Source organism: Embiotoca jacksoni, unplaced genomic scaffold (genome assembly GCF_022577435.1).
Source record: "Embiotoca jacksoni isolate LCO1_2020_lvr unplaced genomic scaffold, fEmbJac1.0.p SCAF_55, whole genome shotgun sequence".
NCBI lineage: Eukaryota > Metazoa > Chordata > Actinopteri > Embiotocidae > Embiotoca > Embiotoca jacksoni.
In genome coordinates, this window is record NW_027185409.1 from 588915 (window position 1) to 610085 (window position 21171).

Sequence of the window (21171 nt, forward strand, 5' to 3'; positions counted from 1 at the left end):
AAAGTCGGGAAGAAAAGTTGTTCAACTAAAAAAACAGACGAGAGAAAACGACCACGACTGGTTTTGTGAAGACGTTGAGGTGCAAACTGCAAATATGAATTAATCTCACCTCAGATTAGAACATTTAGAGGTATTTAATTTAGCATTCGTTTATCACAGTAAATAAATAGAGTAACTTTTAGTGTGTATTAAATCTGTTTGTGCGACCTCCATTCCTCCTTCTCAGTGCCGTACCTGTGGTGAAAAGACGATGTGGGGTCCGCCGGCGGGCCACTCGAACCTCAGCGCCTCGCTGCTGCTGTGGTTGGTCATGGTGAAACTCTCCTGGTGTGGTAGGTCCACATGGCAGTCGCCAAAGTTCAGCACCTCATAATTCCCTACAAGAGAGAGAGAGAGAAAAAGCTCTTCAAGGTCAACTCAGGAAGAGGGAACGAGCTTCTGTTGATCTTCCTCCTTTCCTCTCACACCTTCCTCAACATCCTCTCCGTCGGCTTCCCACGACGACCCGCTGATGTTATCCAGGGAGACGACTTCCCGGTAGGTTTCCCCCGTCACTTGTACGGTGGTGTCGTCGTAGTGGTTGTCCTTCACCTGCAGCGACACCGTCGCCTTCACGCTGAGGGGTTCGTCGGAGCAGAAGCCGACCTCCAACTCCACCGGTTGGTTGGCGATCAGCGTCATGAAGGCTCGGTGCACCAGCGGACGCTCTGAGGAAGAAGGAGAAGTTCAACCGGTGGGAAACAACACTGTGAAAACACTTCCACGGTAACACCGAGGTGCAGCACACGAGCGTTTCTTCACAGCACCTGAAGCCACTAAAGCTTCACTATCACATTTGTTTAGCATTGTTTGGCAAACTTATCGTAATGATAATTACTAAATTATATGAAAATACATCGTTTTTAGTCCAATAACTGCCCACTACCCCGACTGCTGCTGCAGCTCATGAAACCTACGGAAACCTGAAAAAACCCAAATAAAAACAGTCATTTCTGATTATTAAAAGCTTTTATTATGATTTCATTACTTTCAGACTAAATTGCAAAGTCGTATGTTTCCTGTTAGTGACTGCAGAAAATTTGAAAAGCCGAAAAAAGTCTGGAGTTATAAGGGAGAACTCGTTCTCGCTGTTAGCTACGTTACTGTGCGAGTAACGTCCAGAATAAAAAAAAGATGATATCACCGATTATGATCTCTCTCTTTTTTTAAATTTTTTATTGTTAATTCTAAGTCTAACAGTATTATTAGGAGCAGGAAGATAAACTATTGTAATCCAGGTCAGTCTGTTAAAGTCTCTGAGGACTGGGATATAGACGTGACACCAGTTCATGGAAACACAATGCTGACTTCCTATTACAAACGTGGAAGTGGAAGTGATGCCGTTTGTACCCGAGTCAGCGGTGCCGTCGAGCCGTGTGGATCGGACGGAGATGCACGTGTTTTCAGCAGCAGCTTTGAGGGTGAACACACCGTGTTTATCCAGCAGGTCGATCTGGACCTGCGCAAACAAGTTCAGAAAGCACCTTTAAATCACAAACTGCAGGTGTAAAAAAAAATATTTTTACACCTTCAGATTATTATCATTTTGTTTTTTCCGAAGGGCAGAGCGATCGTCTCTCCTCCGACCTGAGCGGGAACGTTTCCATCGTTCAGCAGCACCAGCGGCAGCGTGCGTCTCCGGCCCACCAACGCCCGTCTGAACTGCAGCAGCGGGTTTCCTGTGCTGTTCCTCAGGGCCGGACGCAGCACGCACACACTGGGCAGGGTGCCCTCCCCCGCCAGGTTCACCTCCAGCAACTTGTTCCTGAACGTGGGCGTCGTTCTGGATGGAAAGGCGGGAAGAGGTCACGAGATGCAGCACTTATTCTGTGACCGCGCTCACAGCGGGAGGAGAAATAAATGGACCGACGAGCAGCAAAGAGAACAACACAGTTACAGAGTGTGATTTAACCTGATGCTGCCTATATCCAACGTGGCCTCGAACATGGCGCTGTAGAGCTGCATGGTCTGAGGTGTGAAGGTGACCACAGCGAAGGCGTGCGACTGGCTCGGGACGTTAACTGTCGTAGCGGACAAGTCGAAAATGTCTGTGCTTCGATACGTCTGAAAGAAAATACATCAGAATGTCTGTGTGCTGTAAAACAACAAGTGAGAGTCCTGCAGCCCACTGGACTACTGAAATGAGTTTATAAAGGATAAGAACGGCTCGGTTTCAGCACCACGGACAGAGACATGCAGAGAGTGTTTCGGCGTTATAAAGGATGAGAACAGCTCGGTTTGAACACTATAAACGCGACAGCGAGAGTGTCTTGATGTCCCACTCTGGTGGTTTTGACCACTTCAACAGCTTTTTGATTTATTTTTGGGTCCATTATTATTATAATAATAAAAGCCTCACCTTTGCCCCCATGTGTCTGATGGCCAAGCTGACCACGCAGGGGACGTTGTTGTTGTTGGACATTTTGAAGCGGGCCGTAGCAGTTCTTCCCACCAGTACTTTGTTGAAAATAAACTTGTTCTCGTCCAGGATGAAGACGCCCTCAGCATCGCAGAATGGCTCGGACAAGAGCTGGCTGCTGTTGTGGCACATGTGGTGCTCCTCGAAGATGGTGGCCATGTCCAACACAATGCCTGGGAAACAAAGAGGGACCAATAATAAAGGAATAGTACATGAAAAACAGCTATGGGATTTTTGAAGTTTTTTTCTTAACTTTTCATTGTTAAAATGAAGACTTTATGCATATAACATGGAATTAAGACAATTGGAAACAGCTTCCCTGATTAAAATAAACCTCACGCAGCTCTCACCCAGCTTGCAGATGTCAGCCAGCAGTCTGTAGGGAATGCCGTCAGGATGGTCCGACGGGTTGCGGCCACTGACGTCGATGAGCAGACCCTGGTTCCAGTATCCCAGCTGGTCAGCGATGCAGTCCACAGTGATGGTCTGCTGAGAGCCCGGCTGCAGGTTCCCAGAGCTGGGAAACACGCAGAACACGCCCACGGTGAGGCGGTTCTGGAGAGGAGACACGTGGGACAGTCAGAGGAAGGAAGGAAGGAAGGAAGGAAGGAAGGAAGGAAGGAAGGAAGGAAGGACAGCTGATGAAATCAAATCAAATTTGGCATAATTAAAATCCTGAGTGGATCGTTCCTACATTTTTTTTATTCATTTGTTTCTGTTTTGCGTATGAAAAACTTGAGTTTTTTTTTCTCTGGTAAAACAGTTTGCCCTTTTCTATGAACACACAGACGACTGCTGAACAGAAATAAATGGATTAATAGACACGGGTTGACCATCGACCTCTCACCTGTGCGATAGTCATTTCTCTGAAGGCCGACTCTCGTCTCGTTTTTAAACCAGCGGGTGCCATTTTAGCCCTGAGACCAGAACACAGAGACAACAACAATTTAATCTGAACATCTTCAAATCATCTTATTTCATGATTTATGGGTCTGTAAACAAATCTACTGGAGTTTCAAGACTGAATTTGTCATCATTTCCAGGTAGTGTGTGTGTGTGTGTGTGTGTGTGTGTGTGTGTGTGTGTGTGTGTGTGTGTGTGTGTGTGTGTGTGTTGTGAGTGTGTTCTGTTCTACCCCGACCTCTCGACTTTTTCGGACTCCGTGATCATGCGGCTGATGATGAAGCTGCTATCGAACGCTCCACAGTTTTCGATGGTGAAGCTCTGAGTTTTCTTGCAGTTGCAGACCAGCGGACCGAAGTTGATGTCACACGCTGGCGTGATCTTGCATCTGCACGGTGACCACGCAGAATGTTTATCACCGTTTGTGCATAGAGAACTCAAAATAATAATATAAATACGAGCGTTATGAATCCCGTTTTAACCTGGAGAAAACAGCCTGGACGGAAACCCTGATGGCTAAGATGACGATGGTTTCTCCTCCGTCGCCGATCTTTGGTTCAATCACCTGCAGAAGATTAAGTCCGTTAATTCTCATCTGTCAATCATCTCATTCATTTCCAGACAGTTATTGATTCAACAAGCCATCTTATAAACATGCAATCTAATCTTTTCAAGTTCCAAGTCAAAAGAAAACTGGAAATCTTGAATAATGAAAAAATCTTAACTTAACCTAATCGAACCCAACCACACCCAACTGAACTGAACCTATTAACCTACCGTACTTTCCGGACTATAAGCTGCTACTTTTTTCCCACGCTTTGAACCTCGCGGCTTAAACAATGACGCGGCTAATTTATGGATTCAACGGGTTTGGAAAGTCTGGACTGCTGCGTGTTGAAGAGGGCAGCATGAGCTCAGCGGGGAATTTGCCTCCGGATGAAAGTAACGAGAGCGACAATGAAAACGATCCAACATCGGATGAAGCAATTCTGAGGCTGTTCAACTCCAACACCGAAGGAGATGACTTCAGTGGTTTCAGTGCACAGGAGGAGGAAGATAGTGACCAATGACTTTCTTGGTTTACCACTAATTTTTTTATTTTTGTTACAAGCCGTGTTTCGTTAAAGCCTGTGTAAAGTTCATTTGTTTCAATGTACCGGTAGGAACCTGCGGCTTACAGACATGTGCGGCTTATTTATGTTCAAAATAATTATTTTTTAAAAATTCAGTGGGTGCGGCTTATATTCAGGTGCGCTCAATAGTCCGGAAAGTACGGTAACTTAAACTATTAAACTAACCTAACCTAACCATACTTACCTGAACCTAACTGAACTTAACCTAACCTGCCTTATCTTAAAGCTCCCACCTGGCATGGCAGGATCGGTTGATCTTTGATTGAGAGCTCTGCAGTCGGTCTGCAGACGATGTTGACCATCGCCGGCTTGTCGTGGGCCATCAGACTCCCGCTCTGAGGGTAAACTGAGAAAATGAAGTCCAGGTTTGGCTGGCTTCGGTCCGTCCGCTCAAACTTAAACCTTTGTGAAAAGAAAAAGAATAAAAGTCACTTCATGTAGAGCTGAATACCAAACACCAGCAAGAAAAAACTCACTTGTAGGCAATTTCATATTTTCCGAGGTTTTTCAGTTTGAGGGTGAGTTTGGCTTCTTCGAACACTCTGATGGTGCCAAAGTCCAGAGATCCATCTGTCACACAGACAAGAGCATGTGGTACATTATTTCTCATTATTATGATATCTGGTCACTCGTATTTAGGAAAAATATAAAATTTCAGTGTAAAAAATTATATTTAAGAAATGAAGATGCATTTTAAGTTAAAGTTTTAAATGTAGCCTGCCAATAATTTTTTTTCTTTTAGGTTGTTTCTTTTATAAATTCAAGACATTTTCCCTCATTTTGCATTTATAGAAAACAAAAACTGTGATGTAGAGGTTGGAGGTGCGAGTGCTCAGAGGTCAAAAGGTCAAAAGGTCAGACCGGAAGGTTGACAGTCATGAAAGCTAAAAGACGTCCAAATGAACTCATATCTGTAAAGAAAGGACTGAAATGTGTTGGAGTTGGTACCCGGTGTGATGTCCAGAGCGATGTCGTAGGCTTCAGCGATGATCTGGATGTTTTCAGTGTGAACGGTTCCCAGAATCTTCTCCACGTCAGACACCTGAAACAAAAACGCCAATTGTACATCTGAGTAAAGACGAAAAAAATCGAACAGGCCGGCAGTGAAGAGAGTTTTTTTTCCCTCTACCTCCAGATGTAAGATCCTCTTGCTGAAGAGCGGCCGTCTCGCCTTGAAGTGCACGGCCAGAGTGAACGAGGACTTGGGTGCGATGATGCCTTGATCCTGCGTCACGCTGAACTCCACCCCCAGCTCCTCCACCCCCTGCAGCCTCCAGGACACCGGCAGGGCCGTCTTATTGCGCATCGTCAAGCTGCGGCTGTCCCGCCTGCGGAGGACGGATTGGAAGAAGACGGTTTTAGTTTACGCCAGAATTCCCTCTGAAACTGGGAATCGGATGGTTTTTTTTTGGTACCTGTGCAGCAGAATCCTTTCGAACTGCAGCAGCTTGCTCTCCAGCTCCAGCTCCGGCCGAACGCCCCAACACGACAGTTCGATGCTCACCAGCTCCGGATTGTCCCTGATCTGACAAATGATGCTGTCCTTCACCTGACCCACTTTGGTCGGGTAGGCCCACACGGTCAGCTCCTGTCCGGGACGAGGAGGAGAACGTTCGCTGGCGACGTCGCGGTCGGCTGTTTGTTTGTTTTCTGTTTTAAGTGTTAGCGCGTCGCTACCTGTTTCTCCCCCGGTTGGAGGGTCATGCTCGGCGGGTCCAGCAGATACGTGGTGGCCTGGATGTCGTGCTGGAAGGTAAAGTGGACCTCGGCCTCCAGACCCGTGTTGTTCTGGATCAGCAGCTTCTCCGTGTTCTCAGGGTACTTATTCTCCTTGTATCTACACGGACACGCGGACGTCGATGAACACGGCCGATACGTTAAAACATCTCACGCCGCCGTTCAGCTGCCTCTCACCTGTCTCTGGTCTTGCTGCAGAGTAAAGGTCCGAACTCGAAGTAGCCCGGTTTGATGACGTAGGCCTTCTGAAGATTGTCTTTCAGTTGTGGCACCTTCTTACTCAGAGCGAAGAGAGTCCTGTGGACAGCAGATAACTGTGAGTGCAGCGGAGGTACAGATGAGTGAGGACAACGCAGTTCTTCAAAGCTCTCCACGCACAGCATCTCCAAACAGTGTTGTTTCAAAGTGTTCCCAAAAGGAGCCTCTTCTTCTTCCTGCTGGTTCAGATCATTACTCTGAGAACACGGTAATACTAACTGAATAGCAACTGAAGGAGACTCTGATTGAGTATATTAATATATTTTTCAAATCAGACCGGAGGGGCCGTTTCTCGTGTAAAAAAAAAAAAAGACAACCTTCTTCAAATATATTTATGATCTAGTAAATGGTAAAAATTTAAGTTCAATCCGGTCCTTCAGAATATTTCTTCGTGATGAAGAAATGCTTACGATGTTTTTTAAATGACTTTCATCTTTATAAGGATTTACTTGTAACTTTCAAGGGAATTTCGTCACTAGAAGTAACTTTCAGTCCGACAGTAAGAAGCCGCTCTTCACTGACTTTAGAGACAACCTGAATGAAACATTTAGTGAGGAAAAAACAACAACATAGGATTTGTTTATAAAACGAGGAGGTCATTTCAGCTGCATCTCCAGTGGGAATCAAACCCGTTTTTGTTTTACCTGTAATTCACCTCCTTTTCACCTTTGGTTCTAAGTCATATCACTACGTTACTGCATGAAAGGGCGCAGACTGACGTGTAGTCTCTGCAGATGGAGGGGTAGCTGCTGATCCCTCTGCAGACCAGCTGGTACCGTCTCCAGCTCCCCACCAGCTCAAAGTTGAAGGCCTGTTCGAATATGCCCGCCGACTCGGAGTAGAACCAGATCTTCAGATTCACCTTTCCGCCGGCCGGCACCACCCAGCGAAATGTTGTCAGGCTACGAGCAGATGAGACGAACGCACGATGAGTAAAACAACCTCAACAGAGCGGGCTTGCCGCGTGTGTGTGTGTGCGTGTGTGTGTGTGTGCGTGTGCGTGTGTGCGTGTTCTCTCCTGCCTCTGCCTGCGTCTCAGCTCCACGCAGGTTCGGTGCAGGTCCCGGTCAGTGAAGTCGGACTGTAAGCGGGACATGCTGGAGCTTCCCCTTTTGGGCATGGTGGACATCCGTCTCCTGAACTTCTGATTGTCTCTGCCCTTTTTGTCTCTGTCCTTTGGCACGGCGGTCTCCTTTATGATGACCTTCTTGCGACTTTTAGAGGCCATCACTGGCGAATCCTCCTGCGTGCGCAAAACACCTTTTTAAAATCTTAAACATGTTTTTAAACATAAAATTGGCTCTTTTGATTCGTGATTCAGGATCATTAAAAAAACGCAAGCCAGCTTTTATTTCACACGTGCCAGATGATTGTTTATTTTCTTTAAATAAGGAAATTTTTCTGACCTTTAAGACCGACGACGGCACATCGTCCTCGGAGTCTTTCTTCTCCTCGTCCTGCTCGTCCGACCCGGTGGGAGTCAGGAAGGTGAAACAGGTCTGCTGAACGTCCGGCACCTCTCTGTGTTTGGGGAACGGAACGACAGAGAAGGTGGTGGGAGGAGGGGTGGGAGGGCCACCGGTTTCCAAATCCAAATCATCCAACACCTTCAGGACACCGAGGAAGAGAAGGAATTAGATCAGGAAGGGGATTTTACCGTGAGAATAAATGTGGTGCGTGTTGGCCGTACGGTACCTGGTCCAGCGGAGGCAGAACGCTGCCCTGAAGGAGACTCGCGCTGTCGGTCTCTGTTGCATTCAGCACGATCTGCGGGATGATTTCGGCCTTGTGAACCATCTCTACTACGATCTGATTGGGCGGTGGAGATAAGGTCTTGTGCTTCTTGCTCCTCTTGCCAGCAGGAGACTGTGAAGATGATGGATGAGACTGATTATTCCAGTTGTAGTCATTTTTTTTTCACATGTTTACATTTAACTCCACGAATACGTTTCATATTTGTTACGACTGCATAAATCACTAAAGATGAAAATACATAGTTAATGATTTGGAAGTGAGAATGTTTTTTGGGGCTTTGGAAGAAATGTGACTGAAAATGAAATAAAGCAGACGATAGAAGAAGCTGAACAACTTTTCCGAGCAAAACGCCGACTCACGTGTTTCTCTGCCAGCATGCAGTCGGACACGGCTGAGGTTTCATCGGCAGGGAGCGGGACCAGCAGCAAGCCATGGGTCCGGTCCCAGTGCTGCAGGATGTGATCCACCTGCGCCCGACTCTGCATGTACTGAATGAACCGAGACTGCAGCTTGTCCATGGCGGACTGGATCAGAGGAAATTACATCGTTAGTTTAACGGACATTTCTGAGTGGAGGTCGTTCCACATGAAGAAAAAAAACTGTGATTGTTATGTTGCAGCTCATTTAACATTAAACTAAATTTCCGGTAACTGTGGATGTAACTTTTGCCGTTATCTCTGAAGTGCTATTTTATTGTAAGAATTAAAGGATATATTCACGTATTCTTACAACTGACCATCTCTCTCTAAATGAATGGAGGTTTATATTCCCAATAATTATTGTAAAATCTCAAAACAAACTCCTAATACGATTACTTTTTCCAGTGACACAAAACTTGCTTCCTCTTTTGTCATTATTTAAAAATTAAAAAGCACACGAAACTCACCATTTCTCCCTCCATCTTGTCTGCAAGTTGAAGAGAGTCTGTATGTGCTTTCTTGACTTCTTCTGTCTTCTTACGTGAAGCATCAGACTCTTTGCTTTGAAACACTGCAGCAGCAAAAAAGAAATCCTTTTTGATTATGCCATTTTATCTTATAAACTGTGTGGGCAGCTTTAAAACAGTAACTCACGTTTGTTGACAGCTTCATTTAGGTTCCGCGGATCGTTAGCATCCCCTGGTGAGTCTTTGGAGTTGTTACCCAAAGGCGTCCGACGACCGTCTGCTGAAGACTGGAATTTTTTTTTAAATAATAATAAAAGAATTCAAAATCATGGAAAATAAGAAATGAGTGAAATCTGATTTTTAGTAATTTGGTTCACGGAGGAATCCCTAAATGTCCCGTGTACGTACCTCCCGTCTGCTATTACTTTTCTTCCCTGTTACTTCTTTGTGATCTTTTTCTCCCCCCTTTTTGACTTTCTTCAAATCTTTTTCATCTGGCAGCCTCTTCGTCTCGGCGTTTTCTGCTCTCTGATGTCACATCACAAAAAAGCTTCACGTCAGGTAAAAAAACAAAAAGAATTTCAGTATACAGACCCAGATATTTATGATTCCAGATTTGGTTGTAAAATCAGAAACTCAACAGCATAAATCCTCCTAAATTTTCCTCTGAAAAAGTGTAACCCAACATTACAATAAACCCAGTGCAATGTGACGAGGCTGAATGTGTTTGCTCGGCACCTTTTCCTTCTCCACTCTGTCTGTGGGTTGAGGAGACTCTGCATTTAATGATTTGGCGTCTTCACTTTGCTTCTGTGAATCATCCGTCTCCTTGTTATTAATCGCTGCAGGAACAAAGAGGAACCAATCAGATTAGAGTATACACCGTTTTGGTTTTCACTGTATTATTTCAGGGTTTTTTCAAGATCTTGAAAATAATTGAAGCATTTTTTTAGAGTTGTTTGCACCTTCATTTGAATTCTGTTGCTCTTTGGTGTCCGTCATCAACTCTTTGGAGTCGTTAAAGGACGACGTCCTGTGGCCGTTCAACATATCGAGTAGCTGGAGAGGAAATTAAACAAATTAATTAGCATGATTTTTTGGAGACTAAGGCCCGATCCCGCTTCCCATACAGTGGCCTCGCCCCCTCGTTTAGGAGCGCCCTCTGCTGGCTGGTCACCCCTTCGGAACGGAGCTAGAAGGGGCGGGGCTTAAAATCTTAAAGAAGGGAAATGGGACATCACAACAGTATCAGCATTTCTCCAAAGTTAATTATCAATAAGTTTCTTAGGAAGTTGATTATTACATTTATGTAAATGTACATTTACCTAAAACGGAAGGGTGTGGCCAAGTGTGTGTGTGTGTGTGTGTGTGTGTGTGTGTGTGTGTGTGTGTGTGTGTAGGGGAGGGTGGGTGGAGGGGGTTGAGATTGGGTGTGTGTTTGTCTGTATTTTGGTTCTCTGACTTTTTATTCACAGACCTGCTTCCCATCCGTCATGCTCTTCTTCCTCCGTATTTCTTTAGTGTCCTTCTTCGATCCTTTTTTACACTTCCTCCTCTCTTCTTCTCTCAACCTCTCCTCCTGCTGCTTCTTCTCCTCCCGCCGTCGCGCCATCTGCTTGAACTCCCTCCACACATGGAAGTAAACAAAAGAGTGTTAATATCTCCGACACAGATCGAATACCTTACGGAATAAAGTCGGAGGTTTAGGATGTGAATACTTGAGTTTCATCTGTCGCAGCGTCTCTGTGTGTCTCTGAGTGATGCTCTTCTTCTTCTCCTCTGGCAGAGCATCGTACTCCTCGTCATCCAGCTCCTCCAGCCACCGCTCCTCCCTGTCCACTCGCTCCTTCTGCAGAGCCTCTGAGTTACACGTCATCAGCCTCAGTCAACAGAGATAAGGTGATTCTCGGTAAAAGACTCTGTTGCCTGCGTGTGTTGTATATTTTTCTACCTTCGGCTTCCCTCTGCGCTCTCTCCCGAGCCGTCAGTGCGGCGTAGGAGTCGGATAAGTTCACCACGTAGATGTGTTTGTGGTAATTCAGGGCCCTGAGAACAACTTGCAGCACGCTCGCCACAGACTGAGTGTACACGGACTCCAGGCCGTCGATCACGACTCCGCGGTAACAGTCGCTCAGCTGTCATCACGGCGAGAGCAACGACAAGCGGAGAGACAAAGAGAGCAAACGTGAGTGTGAAGCTCCGCCTCTTTTAGGAGTTGGACAGAAGACACCATGTCTGCCAGATCACATAACTTCATTGTGACTTTTTTATGCCTGCACGCAGCATTTGAATTGACCCAGATTTAGTATCATCTGCACTATGAGGTACGTAAACTCCTGTAATATTGTACTATTATTACAATATGGAGTGTCAACTTACCTGAAATCTTTCGGCCAGGACATCAGCTAGAACCTGTTCAGGCAGGAGGCTGCTGAGTGAGCTCACGTCTCCTCCCTGAAGCAAAATTTACAGTGAATCAATGATATTCACATTTGATGTTTCGTCTTTGATCTATTTTCAATTAAATATGGGTTTACGTGACATTTACATTTTACACAGCGTCCCAACTTTTTGGGAAACAATGTTGTAAAAGAGAGATTTAATTTGTAAAGATTTAAAATGCATCCTGTATGTTCACACCCTCAATTTATAAGAAAGTACACAGAGAATGTACCTAATCCTCAAACCGGGACTATCAGAGTTAAAAAGTCGTAAACACACCAGATGAAGAGATAATGTGATAAAAGGTACCAGGCAGAGGGCAACACGAGTGATTTCAGCCTTGAAATCGTTTCCATTGCAGCTGTCCTCACTGGATTTGGAGAGACCTTCGTTTGCGTCGAGCGAAGCTGGAATTGAGTTCGGATCTTCGGGAGGTGCTGCAGGTTCTGTGGAATCTTTAACGGCCTGAGCTGGAAGCAGAGGGTACGTATTTATCCTTCTGCAGTAATGGAAGACTTATAACATCTAATTATAAACACAATTTGTTTTAAAATTTGATTTAGATGACATGACAGGGACTGTCCTGTGCTTTTACCGTTGTCCTTGGCCTTCCGCTGAGCGTGCTCCACGGCAGCGCGCCCATACAGCTGTTTTGCGGTCAGGCTGACGGCCGAGCTGCCTTTTAGAAGCACATCTGTAACCACGGTGTCAACGCTCAGGCACGCCGCTCCGTAGTGACGAGCCAGAGCTGCAGCTGTGCTGCTCGTAGCTGGAAAAGCGAACACGCACACAATTTTACACACACAGATTATACTTTTATGTTTCTATTCTGTTTTCGTTGAACTTTTTCCATAGAAGATTCTCCCTTTGTTTTTGTTTACCTGTCAGCGGGGCTCCATACACAATCAGAGCGATGCCTCTGCAGTTGCGTGCAGCCAGACTCTCGGGCGACAGGTCGACGCCCATGTGGCGGGCAATCGCCCTGGAGACGGGGGTCGTCTCTAACTGTCCCAGCCTTCCTTCCTTGGCCAGCTCCGAAACAACTGAAGACACAGAACACAAACTTTACGGAGGGGAGTTTCTTTTTATTCGTACATCGAGTTCTGAAATGGTTGTACTTACACGTTTCAACCGGTTTCATTCTCTTGGTGCTCGTTTCTGAACTTTGTTTTGACTTGTTTTCTCCTTCCTGTGTGTGCCCTCTCACTGCTTCACCTTCATCCAGGTCAGCCTTCAGCTCTGCTGCACACAGATGCAGTATGACAGACGTTAACAGACACAGTCATCCGTATGTGTGTAATCAGTTGAGGGATCGTGCCTCTGCTCGTGCGCCTGCAGCTACCGTGGTCTTTCAGCTGGGAGCAGTAGTCCTGGTAGTAGTCGAGCAGTTCTGCAGGCAGACTGTCTCCGGGGGTCCTGGGAGGAAGCAGCAGCATGTTGTTGTCGTCGTAACCCGGCATCAGACGCAGGATCTGCACGGGAAAAAGATACGAGGAGGAGGTGGAAGAGGAGAGAGAGAGAAAGAAAATGAACAGAGAAACAGGGAAAATCCAACGTAGATAATTAGGTGAGGAGACAAACGTGAGAAGACTTGGTGAGACGGTGTCACAACTTCTATGTCCTGCTGTGCGCGTGGGTACATTCTATGTCATTTGAGTTCTAGGTGCAGCTCCCTGATGTCTAACGAAGGGGAAAAAACAAAGCTACCTTTTCTTCCTTCAGGTACTGCGTGTCCAACTCCAGGGAGTAAAACTCGACGGGGAACGAACACGGGTTTCTGACCGTCACCTCAGCTTCGGTTTCGGTGTAGGCGGGGAGACACGGCCCGAGATGCAGGTCCAAGGAGCTGAAGCTCAGCTGTGGCTCCTCCCCCTGACCCCGAGCCGTGATGATCACCTGCTGGGAGCTCTCAGCCACATGGATCAGCAGCATCCTGGTGTAGGAACACTGAAAGACATCGATATATAAATAATAAATAAATAAAAATATTCACGTTTATTGCTTTACACCGAACGACTCCAGTATGAGAAAAGTTTTCACCCCCTCCGTAGGGCTGAACTTGACGTGGACGTTGACCCGTTCACCGGGCGACAGCACGCCGGAGCAGGGAAGCGTCTCGAACACGGCCGGAGGCAGACGCTGCTCCTGCGGCAGCTTTTTACACTCGTAGAGAGGCATGGACTTATCGACCTGAGGGGGAAGCAGCGGCAGAGGCACGTCAAAGAACTTTCTTATTACATGGAGGATTTTTGAGAAATAATTTGTTGAAATTTACATTAAAAAAAAAAAATCACCTTTTTGAATGACTTCACCTCCTCAGATATGCTCCACTGACAAGGCACAGACTCCTGGTTCAGCAGATGGACAGTCTTCATCTGACAGGAATGATTCAAACATAACGATGTTGAGGTTTGCAATAAAATCCTGCGTGCAGTTTAAAGCCGGGATACAACAAAGTGGATTAAGTTTGTGTTATTAGATGCTGCGTCGTTAATGACGGCGATGTTAAGGATAGTGAGTGTGTGAGTCTGATAAGAAGAAATACTTGAAGAGGATTTTACAGTAAACAATCGCAAGATGGCAGCACAGTGAGGCTCTTTAGTCGGCCTCATTAGTGACCCTCATTAGTGAGCCATGCACACTCTCCTCCTTCCCTCTTCTTCCACTCAATAATAAATAAATAAATAAGTAAATAATAAAATGTGCTGTAAATATGTGAAATTTCTATATATCACGAGTCGCATCTTCTCGTCTTTTTTTCTCGACTCTGCAGGGCCGTGTGATATTTTACCGTCGTCTGCTGTTAGCTCACTGTATTACCTGACACATGCCACACCGCACCATGTCAAACTGAAGCGTATCCACGGAGACAGTGATGGCTGGCATGGTTACCGCAGCACGCAGCCGCACCTGCACCGTCGGACCGCCTGCGACCTGCAACACCAAAAAAATAAATCAAAAAGAAATTCACACAGACTCAAAAAACAAAACAACACTGCTTGTGTGTACAGTGTGTACCTGTATCGGCATGACGACATTCACGTTGTCCATCTTCAGGTTGGCTGCTTGAGGATCAAATTTAACCGTGAAGGCCTGAGCCTCGCCGCGGGGAAAGTTCTTCACTCTCTCAAAGTTGGCTGTGAAACCTTCAGAGAACCGACGACAGTCATGATTTTTATTTTATAAATCCAAAGTGTGAGACATGGTGGAGAATTAGAAAATAAAAATAAAAAGTAAAAAAAACCAAGCTCAACAGGGCAAAAATGTTGATTTTTACTTCCTATATAACTAAGAACTGTTTCCGTGTCTAATTCAGTCTACGTTCATGTTGTTGTACACCAGCACGTGTTTGGTCAAATCTGGTATAATTTTGGTGTCTGAAAAGTGTTACTACCAGTTTAACAGCAGACAGATATCTCCGTGGAATATTTCATTATTTGCAAAATATATACTTTGTTTTATCTAAAATGACGCACTGATGTAGAAGATATAAAATAACTGCAGAGACAGATGTTTTTATGAAACACCCGAAGAGTCTAAAACGGTTGCACAGTACCATAAATCCTGTGTATCTATATGTAGAGTCTCAATTACCTATAATTCATAAATGTGAGGAGCATTATCAAACCCGGCTTTTGGCACAACTACGGAAATCTTAATATACCACATGTGGATAAAGAAAAGATGACAGAGGAGGCTGCTGTGTCAACCTGTGCCAGCGAGACATCTGCAGTTGGCGTGGAAGGAGACAGGTATCCATCCGCTGTTGGTGACATTTACAGTGTGACTGATGACCCGGCCGGGGATGACAAAGCCCAAATCCAGAAGGTACTCCGGGAGCAGGAACCTGTAAGAAGGAAAGAGGTGGGAGATCAAGTCACAAAAAAAAGATTATTGTTTCCAAGGAAATATTTGTGTTTTGTTTTTGTTTTTTTTACATTATTTATGGAATACACACGTGGACTTTTAAAATTGAGCTGACAATATGCAATGACAAAGTGAAGTGCAGAAAGAGAGGAGCGGTCGATGAACACCATGCAGACATTAATATGCGCACACACACACACACACACACACACACACACACACACACACACACACACACACGCACACACACACAAGCAAACACACCCAGCCGGACTTCATTCATTCATGCACATGCTTTGAATTCCACAGCACAGTTTCACACAGTTCTCACTTCAGTCCAGTCAGTGGACCATCTGTCAGCCCACTGTGTGTGTGTGTGTGTGTGTGTGTGTGTGTGTGTGTGTGTGTGTGTGTGTGTGTGTGTGTGTGTACATACTTGCTCAGTTTGTGCCACTTTCTGGAGGAGCCTTGCGAGTCTCCGAGCTCCAGCAGGCTGCTCGACATGGCGAGAGCGTTCTTTTTGATCAACAGTCTCTCCACCTCCATGTGAAGAAGCTCCTCATACTGAAGGCAGGAGGCAGGAGGGGGAGGAGAAGAAGAAGAGGAGGAAGGAAGGGGGAGAAGGAAAAGAGGAGGAGGAGGCAGGGGGGGAGAAAAAGAAGAAGCGAGTAAACACTCAGAAGTTACTGAAAAGTATTTAAAGAGTTTTATAAGCAAAAAAATCTGTTTGCTATCCTGCTTCTTTTACAGCCATAAAAAAAACCAGCAGATCCAAAGTCTCTGATGTTGCTTATGTGGATGAGGTGGTGATGTTGGCAGTTATTATTTATAGGTTATTGCTTCTTCTTTATCTTCTATGAAAAATGCTTGTAATATCATTTCAGCAGTTACTGGGGACAACCCATAAAACAAGGAGTGACTACGGAGGAGATTCGATCGTTTTCCAGTGGAACCGTGTGGATGTCGTTCTGGCTAATAGGACAACCTGGGGAAAAAAAAAAAATCAATACACAGATAAGCAGCAGGGGAAGTCCTGCAGAGGAGGCGGCTTACTAACAGCAGAGATGTGCAGTGACATGACAAATGGGCAGCGTGTAAGTTTTCAGCACAAATTCCCACAACATGAACTTATGACAACATGCTAACGAATCAGAATGTAGGACTTTTTTTTTCCCCCTTCCTCCTCTAAAATAATGCTGTTGTAGCTACTGACTGTGAGCGTCGCTCCTCCAGCAGCAGAAGTCTCGTTCAGGAGCTCCTCTCCGACTCGATCCGCCTCCACGGCCGCCGCGGCCTGCTGCAGCACATCGCTGTAGCTCTCCTCTGCTGCCAGAGAAGCACAGAGAAAGACCTCGGGTCAATTTCAACCAATCGGCATGCGGCGAAACCTTCCCACACTCTGCCATCGCTGCGACTACCCAGACTTCAGAATTATTTGTTTAAAGTTCATTTAATGAACGGCAGCAGCTCGACGAGGTGCTCAGCGTTTATTCCGAACACTGAACTTTCAGCGGGTTTTTTTTGTTTGTTTTTTGTTTTTTTTCAGGGGCCACAGAGAGTTGAAAAAAGTCACTGTCACCGGCCATCCAATCACAGTGAAGGAGGGGGCGGGACAAACGCAGGTTAACCACCGACAGTGTCTGCTGCAGTGCAGAGATGAAGGTTTTCCAGGGAACGTGTCTTAGTGACAAGAAATGTGGCAGTTAGTCCGTTGTGGAATTTTCTCAAAAAAATATTCACTGCAACTTTAAAAACACTGTAGACGTCCACCATGATGTTATGACACAAGCGTGCCCGTGTGTGTGTTCGTACTCAGGTCTCGAGGCAGATCCAGGCGGATCCTCGGGAACACGCCTACGCCGCTCACAGTGATGACCCGCGGAGGCAGAAAGGCCACCTGCAGCCGAAGATGCTTCTCGAACGCCTCGGGGACGCCCGGGAGGAAGAGCACACGCAGACTCTGCTGCGTACCGGCATCCACGTAGCCCTGACACACACACACACACACACACACACACACACACACACACACACACAGAAGCAGGTAAAATCTCCCCTATAGATAATAAATAACCCCCGATGTTCCACAGTTGAAAGGTGACCTCACCACAGTGGGGATGACCACGGGCCAGCCCGGTCTGACCTCCCGTCCTCCCTCGATGTCTTTGTGCTGCCAGTCCTCTTCCAGGGCCTTCATCTGCCCCTCCGACTCCTCATCAGCCTCCTCCTCTTCGTCTCCTGGAAGGTGTTTGATGCTGAATTTGAAGCCCACCTTGCCTGTGTTCCTCAGGTTTACCTCAACTTCCTCCACGCAGTGAAAAAGCTGCAAGAAAAAGAAGGAGAGGCGACATTGATCTGCTTTTTTAAACCGGATATAACAGACAAACTACTCCACCTAGTGTCCTCCACATGCTGTTGGTGTCTTGTGAGACTTTTTTAAGAAATGCATGCCTTGATGTTGGCCACATTTTTTTTTGTTACCTTGCTATTAAAATATAACATGAATACAGTGATGTGAGCATGAAGGAGCAAGAGTCAGAGGAAGTGCTGAAAAATGTCGATCTGAATCTGGAATATTTCACTTGTGCGAACACAAACCGGGTTGTTTCGGGACTTCCTAAACTTACAGGGATGAATCTAAGCTTTGACTACAAGAGAGGAACACGGGGGAGGGAGGGGGAGGGAGAGAGAGGGGGGGAGGGGGGGAGCTGAACAGACAGGAAGGTCAGAGGATTGTTCTGCTGAATCGCTTTTTCAACTAAATCAAAAATCAATATGTCCTTGTTTTGAATATCAATGATAACTGGTCCGGATGACTTGCATACTTAAAACAAAGGGTGGTGGGATGAGGGGGGTGCAAAAGACCAAAGTGTGGAAAACTAGGGCGGTGACATTCAAAGTTAATGTAGGTTCTCTTGCCACTGTTTTAAACTCTGGGAAAATACTTTTGTTACCACCCAGTATTCAAATATCACATCTTGAAACGACATATAAGCGCTTATCTTGCAGTTTTTTTCTGTAGATTTTTAAAGAAGTGGAACGTAGGAGAGTGAAAACTGATCGCTGGAGTGATTAGTAACAGCTTGCAGAAGCAAACAAATCAGGAAACAAACTGCACCGATGCGAGCAAAAACCTCATCCTGTTTGCCTCGTTTATCGTCAGGCCTGTCGGTGTGTCGGCGTCGCTTCCCTCCGAGTTTTATCAGAATCAAATTAGTTTGTTCTGAGATAAAGTGTCTGACAGGTGGACGAGCAAACAGACAGCAGAGGAGGAACGAGACAAAATCAGGAACAACTCAACAATAAAGGAGGCACATTAACACAAAGCTTAAACAAACTGAGCCTCCACCAAAACCTCGGATTACCAAACAGTGTAAAGTGCTAAGTCAGCATTCATTTGAATATTTAAAAAAAAATAAAAAATGTTGAGGTACCTGCAGACCGAAGTCCAACCGGGTGGAGTCGAGGCTGTAGCTGATCACCGACGCTTCTCCTCTGAGTCGGATTTGGTACGTCGGGCCGTCCTCCACGAGACACTGCGCCGTCACCTCCCTGCTGATGTTTTCGTGGCCGTAGAAGGAGAACGTGATGGTCTGCTGGTCCCCGGGCGGCAGGTGGCCGTACATCGGCAAGATATCGAACACCTACGCACACAGAAAGAAAACCGGTTGAACTTACAGCGTTCATTTTTTACTCATTCAAAGAAATATTTTGACTATTTTTGTTTTCTATTTTGTGCACCTGGCTGAGAAATAGTTTCAGCTTTTAACACCCTTTATAAAACCACAACATGTTCTTTTAACACTTCAGTTTTTATCAGAATAAAAAAAAAGATGCTTCCAAGTGTCACGATCTTGTATGCTTTGATCTCTTCATCTCAGTTTAAGTCCTGTTTTAGTTTGGAAGTTTGTTTTTGATGTTTTGAGCTCGTTTTCTGTTTCGTTTCCTGTTTTATTTCGAAGGTGTGCGTTCACTTGATTGATGAAAACTAAGTATTTATTGGATGAATCAAGGATGAAAATAATCAGTTACACATGTTCAGTATTCTCTGGTTTTGATCGGGAAAAATTCACAAATACGTTAAAGATCAGGAAATTAGATTTCACTGTTATAGAAGACGTCGATAGTGAAAGAGGGGAATCTCCACACTGAGCCGGTGTACACAGGTGTGTGTGTGTGTGTGTGTGTGTGTGTGTATGTGTGTGTGTGTGTGTGTGAGAGAGACGTGTTTGTGTGTGTGTCTCCGCGGTAACCGTGTTGCAGCACAGAGATGAGGGGAACGACCCGCCTGTCAGCTGCTTCCTCCCTCCATCCGCTGACCAACGGCACATCTCGGGCGAGCCCCGACTTGTTTGGCGTTTACCTACCTCCTCCACACGCACGTCGCTCTGCTCGTCTGCGCTCGGCATCGGGCCGACAGGAAGCAAAGAGGAAGAACTCCTCCGTTCCTTGGTCTGCGCCTTCTCTTCCTCCGGCATCTCTGGCGCTCTGTGAAGGCAAAAGGACAGCAAAACATCCTGGAACTTAAATATTTATTAAAAAATTGCATAATAAAAACAGACAAGTGAATTATCTCCATGAGGGAACAGAGCAACATATCTACACAGGGCATGTATATATATATATATACATATATATATATCATTAACACATAATGAAACACCCAAGTGGAGGAGGAAATCTTTAAGCACCCTCTGCCTCTCATTCTCCCTCCCTGCGTTCGGCTCCCTCCTTCCCCTGTGGGATCACACTGGGTGCATCCATCAAGCTAATTAAACAGAGTGTTCTATAATTAAGAGGAATTTTAATAGGCGAGCAGCAGGAAACAGGTCAGGATAGATGGCGGCGAAGTGCTGAATAAACATGGACGGGAATGAAAGAGATTTAGTGAGTGAAGCCGTCTCCAAAGCCGGGCCGGAACAGTTCTATATTAAATCACTATGGAGTATGTGTGTGTGTGTGTGTGTGTGTGTGTGTGTGTGTGTGTGTGTGTGTGTGTGTGTGCATACGTGTAAAGGCAGTATTCAAACACAATTGTGAGAGTGCCCAGGAAATGCTGGTGTTGGTGTGTCAGCTTTTAAAGTGAGTGAATTGGATGGATGCAGCCAGCAGGGGGCACTGTTGTATGCTGAGTTAGCGCTGAGTGTTCTGTTCGGGGACAGGCCGCTGCCCCCCCCTCCCCCCCTTTACGTCTGGCCTCGGGTATCACAAATTAAAACAAAGATGTGACAGAGAACAAACACTGGAGGTCAGAGTGTTCAAATACAGGGTGGATTTTTGGAGGACTTCATAAGAGCCCATCAAAAAAAAAAAAAAACACGTGGGACCCTACGGGGAGGGAAAAAAAACAGCTTTTAAAAAAGAAAAAGAAAATGTGGGTCCTCTGAAGACTCAGAGTTTAAAACCCACTGGTGCAGACTGGGCAGCAGATGGTGAGACAGCAGATGATGACTCTGCAAGAGCTCCCATCAAAACAGAAATAGCCCACTCTGACACTCTGGTATCCGTCCTCCCGTCTATTCTCTCCTCCGTGCACACGCCGGGTGAGACTGTCATTCACAACACGCGTGTTCAGGCGACGACACACTGAAACACAAACAGCTCACTCACAGCAGTCTGTAAGAAAAGCAGGGGAGTGATGCTGAAAGAACAAATATACTGGTGCAGACAAATGACTGCTGGGCTTCCAGTGTGTGCAAGTGTGTGTGAGTGTGTGTGTGTGTGTGTGTGTG

At 45.8% G+C, this 21171-nt stretch overlaps 1 protein-coding gene and 1 long non-coding RNA gene across 5 annotated transcripts in view; one reads left to right on the forward strand and one right to left on the reverse strand.

Moving 5' to 3' along the window:
• hydin (HYDIN axonemal central pair apparatus protein) overlaps window positions 1-21171 on the reverse strand; it is a 103249-nt gene that overhangs the window by 11624 nt on the left and 70454 nt on the right. Inside the window, exons 25-72 of the mRNA XM_069172746.1 lie at window positions 19807-19927; window positions 18874-19083; window positions 17547-17762; window positions 17252-17426; window positions 16653-16765; window positions 15876-16003; window positions 15283-15419; window positions 14591-14718; window positions 14393-14506; window positions 13867-13947; window positions 13613-13762; window positions 13280-13519; window positions 12915-13044; window positions 12695-12814; window positions 12454-12615; window positions 12168-12341; window positions 11882-12042; window positions 11510-11584; window positions 11082-11265; window positions 10849-10990; window positions 10608-10755; window positions 10096-10189; window positions 9869-9972; window positions 9539-9658; window positions 9318-9417; window positions 9131-9234; window positions 8604-8768; window positions 8185-8355; window positions 7896-8096; window positions 7512-7732; window positions 7209-7391; window positions 6409-6528; window positions 6172-6331; window positions 5910-6082; window positions 5624-5822; window positions 5443-5536; window positions 4971-5064; window positions 4728-4896; window positions 3844-3926; window positions 3600-3749; window positions 3306-3375; window positions 2809-3013; window positions 2399-2631; window positions 1952-2103; window positions 1627-1822; window positions 1390-1498; window positions 468-707; window positions 235-377 (exon numbers count right to left, since the gene is read on the reverse strand). Coding sequence (XP_069028847.1) covers window positions 235-377; window positions 468-707; window positions 1390-1498; window positions 1627-1822; window positions 1952-2103; window positions 2399-2631; window positions 2809-3013; window positions 3306-3375; window positions 3600-3749; window positions 3844-3926; window positions 4728-4896; window positions 4971-5064; window positions 5443-5536; window positions 5624-5822; window positions 5910-6082; window positions 6172-6331; window positions 6409-6528; window positions 7209-7391; window positions 7512-7732; window positions 7896-8096; window positions 8185-8355; window positions 8604-8768; window positions 9131-9234; window positions 9318-9417; window positions 9539-9658; window positions 9869-9972; window positions 10096-10189; window positions 10608-10755; window positions 10849-10990; window positions 11082-11265; window positions 11510-11584; window positions 11882-12042; window positions 12168-12341; window positions 12454-12615; window positions 12695-12814; window positions 12915-13044; window positions 13280-13519; window positions 13613-13762; window positions 13867-13947; window positions 14393-14506; window positions 14591-14718; window positions 15283-15419; window positions 15876-16003; window positions 16653-16765; window positions 17252-17426; window positions 17547-17762; window positions 18874-19083; window positions 19807-19927 — 7162 coding nt within the window. The remainder of the gene's footprint in view (window positions 1-234; window positions 378-467; window positions 708-1389; window positions 1499-1626; window positions 1823-1951; window positions 2104-2398; window positions 2632-2808; window positions 3014-3305; window positions 3376-3599; window positions 3750-3843; window positions 3927-4727; window positions 4897-4970; window positions 5065-5442; window positions 5537-5623; window positions 5823-5909; window positions 6083-6171; window positions 6332-6408; window positions 6529-7208; window positions 7392-7511; window positions 7733-7895; window positions 8097-8184; window positions 8356-8603; window positions 8769-9130; window positions 9235-9317; window positions 9418-9538; window positions 9659-9868; window positions 9973-10095; window positions 10190-10607; window positions 10756-10848; window positions 10991-11081; window positions 11266-11509; window positions 11585-11881; window positions 12043-12167; window positions 12342-12453; window positions 12616-12694; window positions 12815-12914; window positions 13045-13279; window positions 13520-13612; window positions 13763-13866; window positions 13948-14392; window positions 14507-14590; window positions 14719-15282; window positions 15420-15875; window positions 16004-16652; window positions 16766-17251; window positions 17427-17546; window positions 17763-18873; window positions 19084-19806; window positions 19928-21171) is intronic.
• Window positions 10941-14595, forward strand: LOC138212395 (uncharacterized). 4 transcript variants are annotated; one of them, XR_011179439.1, is made up of 8 exons: window positions 10941-11029; window positions 11173-11315; window positions 11414-11454; window positions 11934-12055; window positions 13295-13510; window positions 13624-13785; window positions 13893-13981; window positions 14346-14595. It is a non-coding gene; the product is annotated as an uncharacterized lncRNA (long non-coding RNA). The 4 variants fall into 4 exon arrangements; XR_011179438.1 differs by lacking the exon at window positions 14346-14595 and having other exon boundaries at window positions 13893-14330; XR_011179440.1 differs by lacking the exons at window positions 11414-11454; window positions 14346-14595 and having other exon boundaries at window positions 13893-14330.